This window comes from Gymnoscopelus microlampas, assembly GCF_963454915.1.
Source record: "Gymnoscopelus microlampas genome assembly, chromosome: 4".
Lineage (NCBI taxonomy): Eukaryota > Metazoa > Chordata > Actinopteri > Myctophiformes > Myctophidae > Gymnoscopelus > Gymnoscopelus microlampas.
This window is the reverse complement of record NC_139941.1, coordinates 7,338,712-7,355,859: the sequence shown is the minus strand read 5'-3', so window position 1 is coordinate 7,355,859 and position 17,148 is coordinate 7,338,712. Positions and strand designations below refer to the sequence as shown.

The window sequence follows — 17,148 nt, the reverse complement described above, 5'->3', positions numbered from 1 at the left end:
TTACGGGAGGGGTGGGGGGAAACATAAGAATTGACAAATGGAGATATGAGGTTTCTGCCAAGAGCAATGATTACATTCTGACCTAGAATGATGGGCCTCAGACGGTGTTCCTCATGAAGCCCAGTGGACTGACAGCCAGAGCACAGGTCATAGTCAGGACACCCTAGTAGGCTATTGCAGGTGTAATAGACCCCTTAACAGACGACGTCACACTGATAAGAACCAGTATGCGTGCAACCAGTATGCGCTAAATGAAACCCATTCTATCAGGTCTCGCCAGGACGTGCCACACTAGCCAACACACAAGAGGGGGTTGGGGTGTGCTGAAACTAGCGCACCCCGAAACAACAGGTTGGAAATTGATTGCGTGAAACAATCACCTGCGCATCCAGTCTCAATGTTAGTAAACAATTAATTGGTCTATAGAGACACACGGCGGACTACAAATTCACGCCCACTATCGAGACAGCGCGGTCGAGACAGTTCCGGAAGAACGATGTACTGCAGCTGTCAATGTAATCCCTATGAGAGGCATCGTAAAATACCGTAATTTCACTAGTTGACTACTGAGCCTGCTATCAAATTTTTTTTTTTGTTCAAATAAAGTGTCCCATTTGTTTGATTTGTCCTTTTTAATGTGACATACAGTACCTGCCATCTCAATATACAACCCACAATATACTAAAATATACTCCATCAGTGTGTCAAAAGTGCTAGCATCTGAAATCTATAGTTTAAGTGGTTGCATGGCATATACTGTACGTCACAGACACATCCCTTGAGGTTTTCAATACCCAGATACGTTTGTGTCTCTCATGTATCGTTTTCAAAGGCTATTTATTTTTGGACAATTATCCAAACAGCATCTTGCAAGACTAATTGTATATTAATACCAACCTGAAGAATTCACTAAGTAGTTGAAAATGTCGGGATATGTCACTCTTCCATTTAGTTGGGTTATTTCCTCAACTACATTCAGGCAAGTTAATACAACAACGGTAAACCCCCACGTTTTAATTTTTCATGTACTGTCGGAGCTCCGCGGTAGGTAGAAAATGTATATAATTCTATGACATGTTCAAAATATAGACATGAACAGTAGGGATTGTTGATCCAGTTCATGTAGGATTATTTTAAAAGTAGGCTAACTCATATCCTCTCATATTGCATTGACAGCTGACCATTTTTTGCCTAAGTAAAAGTATCAATACTGCAATGTAGAAAAACTATTTATTTAAGTATCAGCATTAAAATATACTAAAAGTACCAAAAGTAAAAGTACTCATTATGCAGAATGTCCCATTTCACAAGCTTTCAAATGTATAAAACACTTTTGAAAATAGCAGATCTACAAGCTCACAACGCATCGCTACGTGTTGTAAGCTTCTAGATCTGCTATTTTCAATTAGCCAAAGTGTATAGGGCTGAAGTAATTCATGTATGTTTTGTAATAATCAAAACCTACAAAGTAACTAGTAACTAGTTTTCAAATAATCATAGTGGAGTAAAAAGTACGATATTTATTTGCCTCTGGGATGTAGTGGAGTAGAAGTAAAGTACATGTAGGCTACTCAGGGGCGTTGTAGGAGGGGGTGAGTGGGACTGAGTTACTAGTTACTTTACACCGCTGGTGACAAACGGGGGCGTTGCCATATTACGTTACTAGGATGCGGTGGGAAAGGTAGAGGTTCTGATTTGGAGCAACTGTACTCTATGTTCAATCAAATCATGCACAATTTACGATAGACTACTTTATTTCCGGACCATTTTCAAAAACAAACAAAACAAAAAAACAGTATTGATCACACTTACCTAGATCATTTTGCTCTCGAATAAAAGCACAACATAAACTGAAGTATTTGTCTGTAAATTGATGGGGGGTTCTGCCCTCTTGCCATATCACCTCCGCCTTGGATTTTAATTTCACCATCAGACTCTGGATGTGACATTCCTTGGCCAGATCCAATCTGATCTGACCAGAGACAAAGTCTCCATTTGTCCAGGTTCCCTGGGCATTGGGGTTGTGGCTGACGCCAAAGTACGACACTGTCGTCATTTTTAACCCATACAAAAAAAAACGATCACAACTTTTCTTTCTTAGGATAAAAATGAACCTGACACACACAGACCAACGGGACAGCTTTCACTGCAGTTCTGCGTGTGCAGTATCTCATCATGATCCCATTGCCCGAAGGAACGGAGCGTTGTGATTGGCCAGTTTGCGTGTGACGATGGGAAAACAAGGAATGGTTACAAAAGGAAGCCTATGAATCTTATGAATGGCTGGACTGCTTATTTCTGAACGATTGAGACCTTTTATAAAATACTCGGCCCAGAAAAATAAAAGAGGACGTATCACACATTGTTTTCTGCTGTGTTGCTTTTCGATGTGTACACTGTATAATTGTATAGAGGTATCTAAAGAGCACAAAGTATGTGCTCCATTCACTGCAATGTATTTAATCAAACTTCTGGTGCGAGGTTTGCCACCCATGAGTGTCATGGATTGATTGATTGATTGATTGATTGAATACTTTATTAGCAGTTTGCAACAAAAAAAAAAAGCACAGGAAAGTACAAAGTCAGCTAGGAGGATTTATAACCAAAGAAAGCCTATGGCTTGTTTCCATTGGGGACCTTTGTACTCAATTCATAGAGACATTTAATGACAGACAGATGTACACTACTCTACTATGCAAAACATCAGAAAAACAGTTTGAAAACAAAAACAAAAAAACGTACAGCAAAAGGTTCGGGGGAGGGGGGGGGACCAGTTTCAAGCTGCAGCCAACTGTACTCTTTTAAAGCGGTTTTGAAGGAGAGTAGGCTTTTGGTAGGGCATTCCACATTTTTGTGCATAGCAGGAGAACGAATTCAACCCCTTTGTTAGTGCCACATCTGGGTTGGACGTGATCAGTGGAGCTTTCGCTGGTGTTGTGATTGTGACTTAATTGACGTTTTTAAATTACTTTGACAGGTACATGGGTGTCTTATCTGTGTAGTGTATCGTGTGGAGCATCCCCCGGTGTCCAGCGCATCTCTTCCTTTCAAAAGCTTCCTTGGGAGAGGGGAGGAAGTAACCCCCCGTCACCAGGCTTTAGGGAGGGAGTGAGGAGCTGAAGGGAGAGGACACACTGGACAGGGGCACAATATGGCTAAACAGGGGCACACAATACAGGCCAGGGCTTACAAGACACTGGAAGGGCAAACAGGACAGGGACTGAGGTCGTGACATGTGTTGTTAAAACATTTCAAAACGATGCTAAATTCTATTTAAAAAATCAACATACAGATTACAGGGCAAGAAAAAAGTTTTAAAAACATTTATATCTGTAAATGATCAGGCTCGACAACTGTCCCTGCTAAGTCTCCATGTGTCCAGGTGTCATGGCCATTGATGGGGTTGTGGCTGACACCGAAGCCCAACACTGTGAAGTGCATCAGTTAAACCCATAAAAGAAAAAAAAAAACTATCAAAGCTTTTCTTTCTTTGCAGAAAAATGAACCCGACACACAGAGAGCAACAGGACAGCTTTCACTGTAGTTAAGGGTGTGGTTTCAATGCATCCGTGCTTATGATCCCATTGCCCGAAGGAACGGCGTGCTGTGATTGGCCAGTTTGGTTGCGATGATAGAAAAAGGGGAGGAAGTAACCTCCCATCACCAGTTCTATAGAGTGATTGATCTACTTGATGTGATTGCTTGGGAGTGAGGAGCTGAAGGGGGAGGACACAATGTACAGGGGCAGTCACAATATGGCTAAACAGAGGCACACAATACAGGCCAGGGCTTACAAGACACTGGAAGGGAAAACAGGACAGGGACAGAGGCCATGGCCAAAACTATGACAACTTCTATTTAAAAAAAATCAAGATACAGATTACAGGGCAAGAAAAAAGTGAAAAACATTTACATCTGTAAAATGATCAGGCTCGACAACGGTCCCTGCTAACATCTCTCAGGGAAAGATATTTTAGAAATGTTTTTAATTGAGGTAAACCATACATTTTCAATTAGATTTTACTAGTAGACATATACAATACTGCTTACCATTTGAACCTTTACTTTATTTTATTTTATGTGTTTATTTTGACAGGACAATTCACGTTAATGAACATTCAATACATAAACGGGAAATCAATCATCTGAACATGATCTCATGTAAACATGCCGAACTTAGCTTGGAGCTAATTTCCATTCGCAGTCCCCACACATAAAAACATACAAAATATAAAATTCAAAGTAGAATAACACAAATATTGGTTTGTGTTATAAGTAGTTAATACCAAATTAAATACCTAATAACTAATTAAAATGAGTTGCCACTTTTCAACTTTCCAAATGTTCACACAGAAAAAAATGCTGATGTATTCATAAGTACAATTTACAAAGTACAATGTCTTTTTAATATCAATACATTGCTGTATTGAATTGTAGACCTGCCCCACCCCACCCCCCCAAAAAAAGAAAAAAGAAAAGAAAAGAAAAGAAATGTTTCACAAACAGTGGAAATAGCAGATCTACAAGCTTGGTAGCTTGCTATTTTCACTGTGTATGAAATAAGGCTTAAGTGGTGTATTTTAGTACGTTTGGGTCCCAGTACTGGTCCTTTCCTAGAAATGTAATGGAGTCAAAAGTACTTTGAAAAAGTCACAATGCTTTAAATTACTTAAATAAGGCACAGCTAATTGGTGTCTCTCACCTGCAAAAATTATACGTGCTGCTATTTATATCTGATGCAAAAGTCTCTCTACTAGTTTTTTGCTGTGGGTAAAATAAAATATAATATATATATATATATATATATATATTAAAATATAATCAAATATAATTATTAATTAATATTGGATAAACCACGGGTGAAAATGCGGGAAATAAATTAATGACATCCATCTATAGGCCTATTATAGCTTTTAAAAAGCACAAAATCTTGGTGTGCGTGTTTGTAGTATTTTAATATTACGTAATTTTCCATCCACCACAAATTAGCCGCCTACTACACGTGTTTTGCATGCAAAGGGACACAGACAGACAGATACAGATTTGAAGGTGTTAAAGGTTTTAAAGGTGTTAGTATTAGTAGTGTTAAAGGTTTTGATAGTGTTGACAGTGCTGAGTAGTATAAAATACAGTTTTTAGGGTAAAACTGTGGTTTATCTTGTCAAATTATTTATTTGTTTGTTTTTTTTTTTTTGTCTTTTGTATTGATTATTATTATTGGGTCTATTTATTATTTTATTTTAGTAGTTTTACTGTGATGTCATACATTTTGTAATTACAAAAAAAGCAGAAAACTACTAGGGCTGGGCAGTATGGACAAAATCAAATCATGATATTTCTTGGCCAAATATCTAAATATCTTTACATATACATGTATAAAATGAGGCTTAAGAGAGGGGCACGGTGGCGCAGTCGGTAGCGCTGTCGCCTCACAGCTAGAAGGTCCTGGGTTCGGGTTGGGACGCTGTGGGTGCTGGGGGCGTGTCTTCTCCTCCGCGTCATCAGCGCCCATACCCTAGGTGGGGTTGGCGAAAGGGCCTACTCTGTGTGGAGTTGTTTGCATGTTCTCCCCGTGTCTCCTAGGGTAGTTAATACCCTCACAAAAACATGTAGTAATCCTGGATGCTATACCGCCTACCCCATGACAGCCGGGGCACCTAATGGAGTGGAAGGGAACTGGTTGGAATAACGTGTTCCTTCCACGCGCTATGTCCTACTGGGGAAACTACCCCCTGTCAGGTGACAAGAAGGTCAGTTGGCTCTCATGCATTGAAGGAAGCATGAGCTCAGCCCTGGCCTCCCTAGGCTGTGGGGGACTGGTGTAGCACTGGTGTAGGGCTGGTATAGCGCCCAGTATCACTTAGGAAATTGGCACCGGGTGAAAAAAAATGGGTTAAAAAAATCGCGGGATAAAACATTTGAGGAAAAAAATAAGGCTTAAGTGGTTAAAACTAGGAAAAGACAACACTTAAGGTCCTTACATACCGGCGTATACACGCAAAATTCGGACTCGTTCCGAATATTTAAAAGACGCTTTTTCGCTTCGCTTTTTCGCTCCATGTACGGAGCCATTGACTTTATAAGGTTTAAAAAAAAACGCATTATTCGCACGAAAAAATCGCCCCGGTGTGTAAGGACCTTTATGCCTTAATCACGTCATTACGTTATCCAAAGTCCCTGACGATATCTAGTCTTGTATCACAATTTTGATATATCAATAAAATAATGATATATTACCCAGCCCTAAAAACTACTCCCTTTACATGACAGCTATCTTCAGGATTATATGGTTAATGTGAAATTTCTTTGTTAGAATTAGTGTTAAATAGCTCTATATTCTGATAATAAGCATTGCTACTGTATAGAGTGCTTGTTCAGTAAAAGGGGTCTCCCCGTCTCTCCAACTCCAAGGACGATAGAGAAAGAAAAATACATTTTCAGACGGATTGCCAATTACAGCCAATCAGGAGAGAGTACTCATTCATCAGCTTCAATTTGATAGTATCCTGTATGAGTTCTCTCTCCCGATTGGATAAAATTGGAATCCCACCCTGAAAATGCATTTTCTCTTTACTGAAGAGCTGGAGAGACCGCTGTTTTTGAACAAACACTCAAGCAACGATTAATATCATAATATAGAGCTATTTAACACTTACAGTATTTTAACAAAATAGATATCACTTACACCTAAGTGATATTCAGAGGAAATTTTCCGACGACGTCAGATACATCCCAAATGAGCCGCAAGGGGGCGGGCAGGCGTCCCCACTTTGAGTGGGGTTGCTCAATGCTGGCGGTTGGCCGCTGGGGGCTTCAGGTGCTGGTGGGCCCCCAGAGGCCCCAAATGCTGGTGGGCTTCCGGAGGCCCCAAATGCTGGTGGGGTCCCAGGTGCCTCAAATGCAGGTTGGGGCCTGCATTTGGCGAATGATGGTGGGTCCCCAGGTCCCCCGAATGCTAATTGAGCCCCGGGGGTCCCGAATGCAGGTTGGTCCCCGGGTGCCCCGAATCCTGGTTTGCCCCCGGGTGCCTCAAATGCAGGTTGGGGCCCGTATGCCGGTGGTCCCCTGGGGACCGCTTGCCGCCCAGGGGCCAGCATGACGACGATGGGGAACTTGATGTGCGGGTCTGACGCGTACTTCACATCTAGATAAACCTGCAGAAAACACACAGTGATGTTTGATATCAGCAAAACATAAACTATGTACATTGATTTAAGTACAATTTTGAGGTAACTTCACATTTCTGGAACATTCAATTATTTATACTCCACTACATCTCAGAGGCAAATATTGTGCTTTTTACTCCACTACAATTATTGGAAAACCTTTAGTTACAAGTTACTTTGTAGATTTAGATTATGATTACAAAACATACATTAAAGAAAAAAGAAAAGGAAATACACTGTATATGAAGTCAATTGCACATGTATGGAGATCAACTTGCACTGATGTGTGTGTTTCAAGGAAAACTTGCTTGTCTTCCCTCTGCTGATCACTCTGTTTCTCATTCATTTCTTAGGAACACTGCTCTCAATGAGGACATTATCACTTTTACAGTAAGAGCCAGGTTACAAATCCTTCCTACCAGACTCAACCTTTCCCTCTGGTTTCCCCTCTACCCATGTACATCATTGTTTGCATCACACCACAGGGCCTGTTACAGAAACCATGTCACACATTATAAATGGCTGCTATGCCTATTAACTCATTCTCTGCCAGACTTATTTCTGGCTGTGTTTGCCCACTGCCAGCGATTTAGTGTTTTTTATAACTTTAAAATGTTCACATTTTTTTTTCCATGATCGCAAGTCCAATCGTTTATAAACACACCGGCGATATGTGCACGTCGCTCAGACAACAGACATTCCGATCGGGGCGGAGTCTCTGTCCACCAGCCCAGCGTAAAAACACCATGTTTCGCCATGTGAACGGAAAACGCACTTACTTGTTCACCTCGCCACAGACCTCGCTAAATCCCTTATGATCGCGTGTTCAACTGTTTGTAGACACACAGGGTAGTTGTGTGAGTGGCCCAGAGAAGAAATTTTCAATCGGCGACAGTCCATTTTGCAGTAGTAGCAGTTTCTAAACAGCGTTTCTAAACAGCGTTCCAAGGCGGAGACAAACAAAGCCGAGATAATGGCGATTTAGCGTAAGGTTGAGTAACAGCAGGCGGAAACGGAAATCTTCGATTGACGTCATTTCCGTATCCGGGTGTGCTACAATGAAATGTGTCACTTCGAGAGATGAAGGACGGTGAGATATTTTAAAATCAATTTTTTTTTGCTAAATTACGTTTTTTACGTCAGTGGCGGATTTGGTAATTGGAAAAAAAAAAGTTTTTTTACGTCAGTGGCAGTGAATGAGTTAATATATATATATATATATATATATATATATATATATATATATATATATATATATATATATATAAAATTATTAATTTAGATGAGCCCTGACTTAATCAGATTTAGGCTACGTCCTGTGTACTCCACATGATATTAGACTGCTTCAACAAATTTTTACCCTAATTGACAGATAACTTACCCTAAGCCTGTATTCAACTTTAATAATGTTGCAGTTGAGAATGGATGGAGTCAATTGAGAGGGAAGGGTGATGGTCCTGGTGACAGTCTGGTGACATGAAGGTGGGATGACGTCCCCCACCTCCTTGATGAGGTCTTTGGTGTCTATTTTTTTATGTGTCAAATTTGTTTTGCCGAATAGCTCAAAGAAGCTGTGCTTCGAGTAAAGACAGTACTTGGGCTTGATGTCCCGGGACGAGTTGTTCTGGATGGAGGCCACCACGTTGATCCCTTCTCCTGGAAAACACACACCAGGGGAATCCCATTCACCTTCTGACAGTAAATGCACCGAAGAGGGCGGCGATCCGACTTCCCTCTTGGCCAATCACGCAGAGAGCGTGATACGCCAAGTGGGAAGTCAGTCGGCTCAGCGGATCTCCAAAAAATATCGATAAATCGATCAAATTTTACCTTAGCGCTAGGTATACTCTTGGTTGCTTGTTTTTGCAGGAAATGCACTTAAGACTTCTGGTGATTAGTAGTTTCGTTCCCTACCTATGTTGAATGCACTTATTGTAAGTCGCTTTGGATAAAAGCGTCTGCTAAATGACTGTAATGTAATGTAAATCAGCAAATATCCAAATATGGAGTACACTGATGTCATCCATATGACGTCATAGACTCGCCTCGACTCCCTATTTAGCCGTGCCTGACATAGAACTGCATAATATGGGCATAGAAGGGACGCAGACAGACGGGTACAACACAGGTACTCTGACAATGGGTATTGCATAGGATTATCTCAAATAATTTACAATTATGGGGATTATTACGTAATAATTGTGACAGGCCTCCTCTCACCGTGGCAGTATCCCGTCTTGTCCAGGTTGACGTCCATGGCCACCATTCCGGATGTAAACAGTTTCATTTTCTTCTCCTTGGTGTCATGTTGTGGGGTCTGGGAGAGGAACCACAAAGGACACATTAATACACCATTCCTGACCCACTAATAGCAAACTAGCAAAAAAAAAGACTGACATTGAAAACTATGAAGTATAAATATATAATAATACAAACAAATGGAAAATTCAAAACCATAATAGCCGTGTTAAGTCAGCTCATACCATCAGTTCAATTCTCTGTTTTCGGTTGAAAACAACTGTGGGGATAAAGGTGAGTTTGTTGATCTCTTTTCTGTCCAGTGTCATGGGCCTGCTCAAGTAGGCTTCCAGGGTGTACCTGATTGTACCGTGTTCTCCTGTGAAGGTGGGTGGCAAGTCCCTAATAGAAAGGATGAGAGGTATCAATCAGCCACTTATTATAAATAGAGTGCAGTGCTAACTTAACTCATGCAGTGCCAGACTTATTTCTGGCTGTGTTGTCCCTGTGCCAGGGCCAAAAATACATTGTAAAAAAAAAAGTACACCGGAGCCGAGATTTTAATAATAATAAAAGTTAAACAAGAAGTGAATGGAGCAGCAAATCTTCAAATCATGATATCTTGGGTTCTGAACGTTTTTTTCCAAAAAAAATAAAAATAATAATAATAATATTTTTTCATATATTTTTTTTACGTTTTAGACGTCCATGGCACTCTGGGCTTATGATATATTGGACGTCTTAGATGTCCATGGCACTGATTAATCTCGACTTATTATCGTCAACTTTGGAGGGAGAAATGTGGAAACGATTGTATAATCAGGTAGCTCTCATGCACATCCAGGCAGAGGTGGAGGTGCTGGTAGGAAAGATAATGTACATGAAGACAAAAAACATTCCACTGCTTCTCTCAGGAATGTGCTAATGAAGCCAACACAGCGGAACACGTTGTGCAGAATAAATACAAGATGAAGCATTAATACGATATATATATAATCGTCATTGGCGTCGGTCCCTTCCTGAGAGAAGCAGTGAAAGGATTTCTCATACATACACACACACATATATATACATAGAGCGTGCCAACGCGTCGTCACCACGGGGGGCGCGGCATAGTAGAGCAGACATGTTTGTTTTGGTGTGCAATGTTAAGTCAAAAGAAAAAGTCAAAAAGTAGCGGACAAAAGATGTCCGCTACTACCAAAAGACACTTGTTGACGCCCCCTTCAGGATTTTTGGCACGCTCTATACATACATGCAGATGCATACATACTGTACATACATACATACATACATACATACATACATACATACATACATACATACATACATACATACATACATACATACATACATACATACATACATACATATATATATATATATATAGGATTCCGATATTCCTACTCCTAATTTCCGATACCAACATCAACCAATACCTATATAATATCTAATAAATCTAAATTATAATACAGTGGTGTTAGGTTTTCATTAAAGTGAGTCCAGGGACTCACTGGTGGTCATTTGAATGAGTCCCACTAATCTTAGATTAGATGTTGGCCAATTTGACATTTGCAGAAGCATAATTGCTATGATGCCTGTAACATTAACGAGCGTCAACGAGCGTCAGCAGGACACAGACACACACACCTGCCCTCTGCAGAGCTCTAATTTGAAAGTGACTGGAGTCAGTCTCATTTCTCTGCAAAAGCCCTTGAATATGATGGAATATGTTTAAGGATTACTGTGATTATGGTAAGCTCACATTTCATATCACACAAACCATACAGTATAAGAACTTTTATGTTCAAGTTTTTTTTTTTTTTTTTCAAAAACCAATACAGATATTTTTTTATATACATTTTTAATGCTAATATCGGCCCATAATATCAGACATCCCTAGTACTCAACATAGAGTATGGCTGTTCACAGGTCCATTGTGTGGTGAAATGTGATGATTTATAATAGATTATCATGAACTTTTGTTCCACCTGGATGGAGAGAATTATCTGCTGGTCATAGACTATTTTTCAAACTATCCAGAGATCGCACTGCTTTCCAGCATGACAGCTACTTAACTTGTGTGATTACACATATGAAATCTATCTTTTCCAGACAAGCAATTTGTCGGACTTGATTTTCTGACAACAGAGTTGTTCCAGAACTTTGCAGAAGAATATGATTTCCAGCATGTAACCTCAAGCCACCTGTATGCCCAGTCCAATGGTAAAGCAGAAAAGGTGTGCACATAGTCAAAAAGCTGCTCAAGAAAGCACAAGAGAGTGGTTCTGATCCATTAGCTCTACTGAGTTACCGAGCATCACCACTAGAACATGGACTGTCTCCTGCTGAGCATCTGATGGGACGCAGGCTACGAACCACGCTTCCTTACACTGCAAAACAGAAGAGGCATAACATTGTGAGACAGAAATAGAAGTGTCTGCAAAACAGACAGAAAGCTAACTATGACAAAGTGTCAAAAGGTTTAGTGCCACTGTCACAACATGACACAGTGAGAGTTGAAGATTATAACTACTGGAACAAGAAAGCCACAGTTCTGGTTGCCTGGGATCCAGCCTGCTTCACTACGTTCGGTGGATCGTTTCTCAGTCTTGAAAGCCTCCCATCTCCAAGGGAGGGGGGACATGCCATACGGCTGAAAACGAGCCGTGGCTTCTGATTGGTCTGTGGTGCGGGGTGGGACAAAAACACCAGTGTGATCGTTGTGATTCATGATTTGTTTGAACAACATACAATCAGCAACGACGTTGCCTACGTAACATAATGTAGTTCCAGTGTAGTTCTGCAAAATGAGTCAAATAGGAGCCTTTCCAGACTGAGAAACAAAGTGAGAAACCGAACGTAGTGAAGCAGGCTGGATCCAAGGCTACAGTTCTGGAGGAAGTGGAACCTAGATCCTACACGGTCAGAACAGAAGATGGTCAAGTCCTGAGAAGGAATCGACGGAGCTTGCTGAAAACACCAGAGACACTTAAAGAACAGCAGCACCACCGCCAGCTGAGATGACAAACTTGCCACCTCCAGCTGACCAGACAGCTTCAGCACCTGTCCTGAGAAGGTCTACACGCCAGTCTAAATCACCTGACAGACTGCTCCTCTAAAGAACAGCACAGAGCTATATCCTTTTGCACATAATATATATATATTTTTTTAAAACACTTATCAAAGACATTTTAGCACGCATTTAAAAAAAAAAGACAACCAATATGGACATTGATATGTGTTATGCATGTAAAAAAAAAAAAAAAAAAAGAAAGAAAGAGAAGATTGTATTTGGAATATTTGGAATAGCAATAGTTGAAAAAAAAGGTGTGTGATTTACATTTAAAAAAAAGGGGATGTGGTGATATGTCATGATTTATAATAACTACTAAATGCCATCATCTACTAGGCTACATAAGCCACACCCAAACAAACATTTTGCAGATCTATGTATGTACAAGAGAGACAGGATGTATGCTATTTGCTACTCGCTACCAGTCTAAATAAATTATGTTCAAAGAACCCAAGTGTCTTCATTGACAGATTACACATTGGATGAGACTTACAAATCAACAGGAAACCGAAAGGTGAATGGATAGACGTGGGAGCCTGGGGCAACAACATTGCTATCTGAAAAAAAAAAAAATTATCATAAACAAGTTAGTGAATAGTGGAGCATGTCAGTCATGTCCCATGTGAAAAGCCCTTCATTCATTGCCATAGTCTGCAGTATACAAAGTGTACAATAGCTCCCAGACATTATACAAAACAACCTACAATATCTTGATGTTGGCTTTCACTGCACTTACATGGTTTCCCACGTTCATCGGTCATTAGTGGATCTGAAAACAGACAAGTAGGCCAAAGTGTTACTGATTAGAATAAAGTTGTGTTGAATGACCAATGTAAACATCTGTTTGTTTAAACACAGTATTAGATCAGACACGCCCCTTTCCTGTATAAACCCATCGTAACTTCAAACTCCATTTTGATCATGTTAGACTAGAAAATATACTTCCCTGCTTCTGGTATTGTCCTTCTATTGTGTGAGGGGGCTGCTTTTTTTTCAAATTATAATTTGCATTCATGTTGCATTTTTTTATGTTATCTTTATTTTTACCAGGTTATTTCCAATCAATTGTAGTATCTCTTTTTAAAGAGAGTCCTACAACATATTAAATGTAAATTATTACTCAGAGAGATTCCCAAAGTGGCAAACCGGAGTAAACTTCAGCAGACAACAAGGCAAGAGTTCAAGTAAATGGAGTGTAATGAAAATGAATAAGTGCTACAAAGTAACCATAGCAGGTAAACATCAAACATAGCATCTGTCTGAATAACCATCTAGCATAGGTTACTTAGCATCTGTGGACAAGCAAACAACATACATACATAATATACATCTAAACATAATCCAAGTGAATACAAAACTAGACAGTCAAATATAAATATCATCAGCAACTAGAGAAGTTACAGGTAGCCTACAGATACATCATCATCAGCAGCAGCAGCAGCTGACACATTACAGGATGAAATGGCATACATTTTCAACATTAGTTCCTTTTCTACGTTCCCTGAGGTATTTAAAGGTTATAACTGCACAGTTTTCAGTTGAAAATGTTTATTGTTTAAACCTTGTTGTCCAAAACCGTTACTTTTCAGGAAATGGGGAAAAAAACATACTTGTTTGTGTTCCAATGGATCCAATGTAATTATTTTGTCAGAAGCTCTCATAAATACTTTTCATTGATTGAATATTTATAAAATCCACACACACACTTAACCACTTTGACACGCAAACAAAAAAGCTAAAATAGCAGCTCTACAAGCTCACAACGTGTGCAACGCTGTGCGTTGCGGGCTTGCACGTTGGCTATTTGTGCTACCTTTGTGTGACACTAGTATGGCGAAGTAGGACATTCATTTACGGGAGGGGTGGGGGACAAATAATTGACAAATGGAGATATGAGGTTTCTGCCAACAGCAATGATTACATTCTGACCTAGAATGATGGGCCTCAGACGGTGTTCCTCATGAAGCCCAGTGGACTGGCAGCCAGAGCACAGGTCATAGTCAGGACACACTGTACACTTATACCTGGTCCCCATAATTTGCCCATCACAGCCATCACACTGCACATCATCGTGCACCACGCGAGAAGGATCTGGCAAACAAAACAAGACAAATGTATCAGTATGCATTTAGTATAACACTAGAAAAAGTGCTCCTCGGAGCAGGTCTCCACCAGGCCAGGTAGCTAAAATTGACCTCATGGTGGCACTAAACCAGGACAATCTGAATACTTTTGAAAGGGGGGTTCTTCCTTGGCCAACTGGTAGTGTGTGTTCAAATTTCTCACTGATGGGTCCTGCTTGTGGCATTTTATGGGCAAACGTGCCCCTCCTGAAAAGGTTTTCAAATTCCATTTAGTTTGACTACGATTGACTTTCAGATACGTTTCATGGCAATCGGATGCTGCGTTCATGATTTGAGGCATTTTCTTTTTAAAAAAACTCGATTTTGAAATTAGAAAAAAATGAATTTAGTCCTGGAAAAGGTTTGGAATTTATCAAGGGTCCTGGAATTTATCAATTTTGGGGTTTTTGATCCGGTCGGGAGGGGAAGTAACCCTACGTCACCATGCGCGTCATAAAGCGGCCGGATGGGCAGACCCGGAAAGACTTCACCCCAAAATAGGTCCGTCCTAATAAAATCCTTGATGCGGCGTATTTTTTAAATATCAATGTGAGTGTACTTTCCAGAGACTATTTAGCGTCTATGTCTACCTTTATTATCCCACGGGAAAATTGTATTCCATTTAAAAAGGGATTGGGGAACCAAAACAAAGCGGCACCGCAAAACCGGATGGGCAAAATCCGGAAACAGATTTTTTTTTTTCAGTATAGGCGTGGCCTAGACCGGATCACACGGGTCTTTAATAACGAATACCAGGCTTTCCTCCGAGGTGGAAAGACTGGAAATTCCAATATGGCCGCCGTGTGAATATGGTCTATAGAGACACACGGCGGACTAAAAATTCACACCCACTATCGAGACAGCGCGGTCGAGACAGTTCCGGAAGAACGATGTACTGCAGCTGTCAATGCAATCCCTATGAGAGGCATCGTAAAATAGCGTAATTTCACTAGTTGACTACTGCGGCTGTAGCGATTTTTTTTGTGTTCTAATAAACTGTCCCGTTTGTTTGATTTGTCCTTTTTAATGTGACATACCTGCCATCTAAATATACAACCCACATTAAACTATGATATACTCCATCAGTGTCAAAAGTGCTAGCATCTGAAATCTATAGTTTAAGTGGTTGCATGGCATATACTGTACGTCACGGACACATCCCTTGAGGTTTTCAATACCCAGATACGTTTGTGTCTCTCATGTATCGTTTTCATAGGCTAATTATTTTTGGACAATTATCCAAACAGCATCTTGCAAGACTAATTGTATATTAATACCAACCTGAAGAATTCACTAAGTAGTTGTAAATGTCGGGATATGTCACTCTTCCATTTAGTTGGGTTATTTCCTCAACTACATTCAGGCAAGTTAATACAACAACGGTAAACCCACACGTTTTAATTTTTCATGTACTGTCGGAGCTCCGCGGTAGGTAGAAAATTAATATAATTATATGACATGTTCAAAATATAGACATGAACAGTAGGACGGATTGTTCACCAGTTCATTAAAATAATCCTACATGAACTGGTGCCAAATGTCTACCTTGTATCACAACCTGAAATATTATATCACTACCTGCTCCGCTAAGGTGGTGGCCATCTTGAAAAAAATGGTCGCCATCTTGGATTTTTGAGTGGCCAGTGCCTTTTTCCATAAGAGTGGCCCTTAGAGAGTATGTGTGCCAAATTTCATCATTGTATCACAACCTGAAAGATTATATCACTATTTGCTCCGCTAAGGTGGTGGCCTTCTTGAAAAAAATAGTCGCCATCTTGGATTTTTGAGTGGCCAGCGCCCTTTTCCATAAGAGTGGCCCTTACAGGGTATGTGTGCCAAATGTCATGCTTGCATCACAAAGTGAACGATTAAGTCATTAACTTGCAGCACTAGAGGGAGAGGTTCCGATTTGTAGCTATGTACTCCATGTTCAATCAAATCATGCACAATTTACGATAGACTTTATTTCCGGACCATTTTCAAAAACATACATGTATTCTTATTTATTTATTTTTTAATGGTGTTTACATTTTGCGAATTGGGGGGGGCAATAAAAAAACAGTATTGATCACACTTACCTAGATAATTTTGCTCTCGAATAAAAGCGCAACATAAACTGAAGTATTTGTCTGTATATTGATAGCGGGTTCTGCCCTCACGCCATAACACCTCCGCCTTGCCTTTTAATTTCACCATCAGACTCTGGATGTGACATTCCTTGGCCAGATCCAATCTGATCTGACCAGAGACAAAGTCTCCATTTGTCCAGGTTCCCTGGGCATTGGGGTTGTGGCTGACGCCAAAGTACGACACTGTCGTCATTTTTAACCCATACAAAAAAAAAACGATCACAACTTTTCTTTCTTAGCATAAAAATGAACCTGACACACACAGATCAACGGGACAGCTTTCACTGCAGTTCTGTGGTATCTCATTGTGATCCCATTGCCCGAAGGAACGGCGCGTTGTGATTGGCCATTTTGGGCGTGACGATGGCAAAACAAGGAATTTAAAAGGAAGAGACGCCAACGTCATTTTTCTCTAT

General features: G+C 40.3%; 3 protein-coding genes across 3 annotated transcripts in view; all 3 read right to left on the bottom strand.

The window, feature by feature from the left end:
* Positions 1 to 17,148, bottom strand: part of LOC311044290 (arrestin domain-containing protein 3-like) — a 110,891-nt gene that overhangs the window by 36,331 nt on the left and 57,412 nt on the right. The window lies entirely within an intron of this gene.
* The window catches only part of LOC311044294 (arrestin domain-containing protein 3-like), a 90,001-nt gene that overhangs the window by 52,254 nt on the left and 20,599 nt on the right, over positions 1 to 17,148 (bottom strand). The window lies entirely within an intron of this gene.
* Positions 6,699 to 9,733, bottom strand: LOC311043173 (uncharacterized protein; the record flags this gene model as incomplete). Its single annotated transcript, XM_084054357.1, has 4 exons — positions 6,699 to 7,154; positions 8,548 to 8,822; positions 9,387 to 9,483; positions 9,650 to 9,733. The coding sequence occupies 4 exons, from the start codon at positions 9,731 to 9,733 to the stop codon at positions 6,699 to 6,701; spliced, it is 912 nt and encodes a 303-aa protein (XP_083910483.1).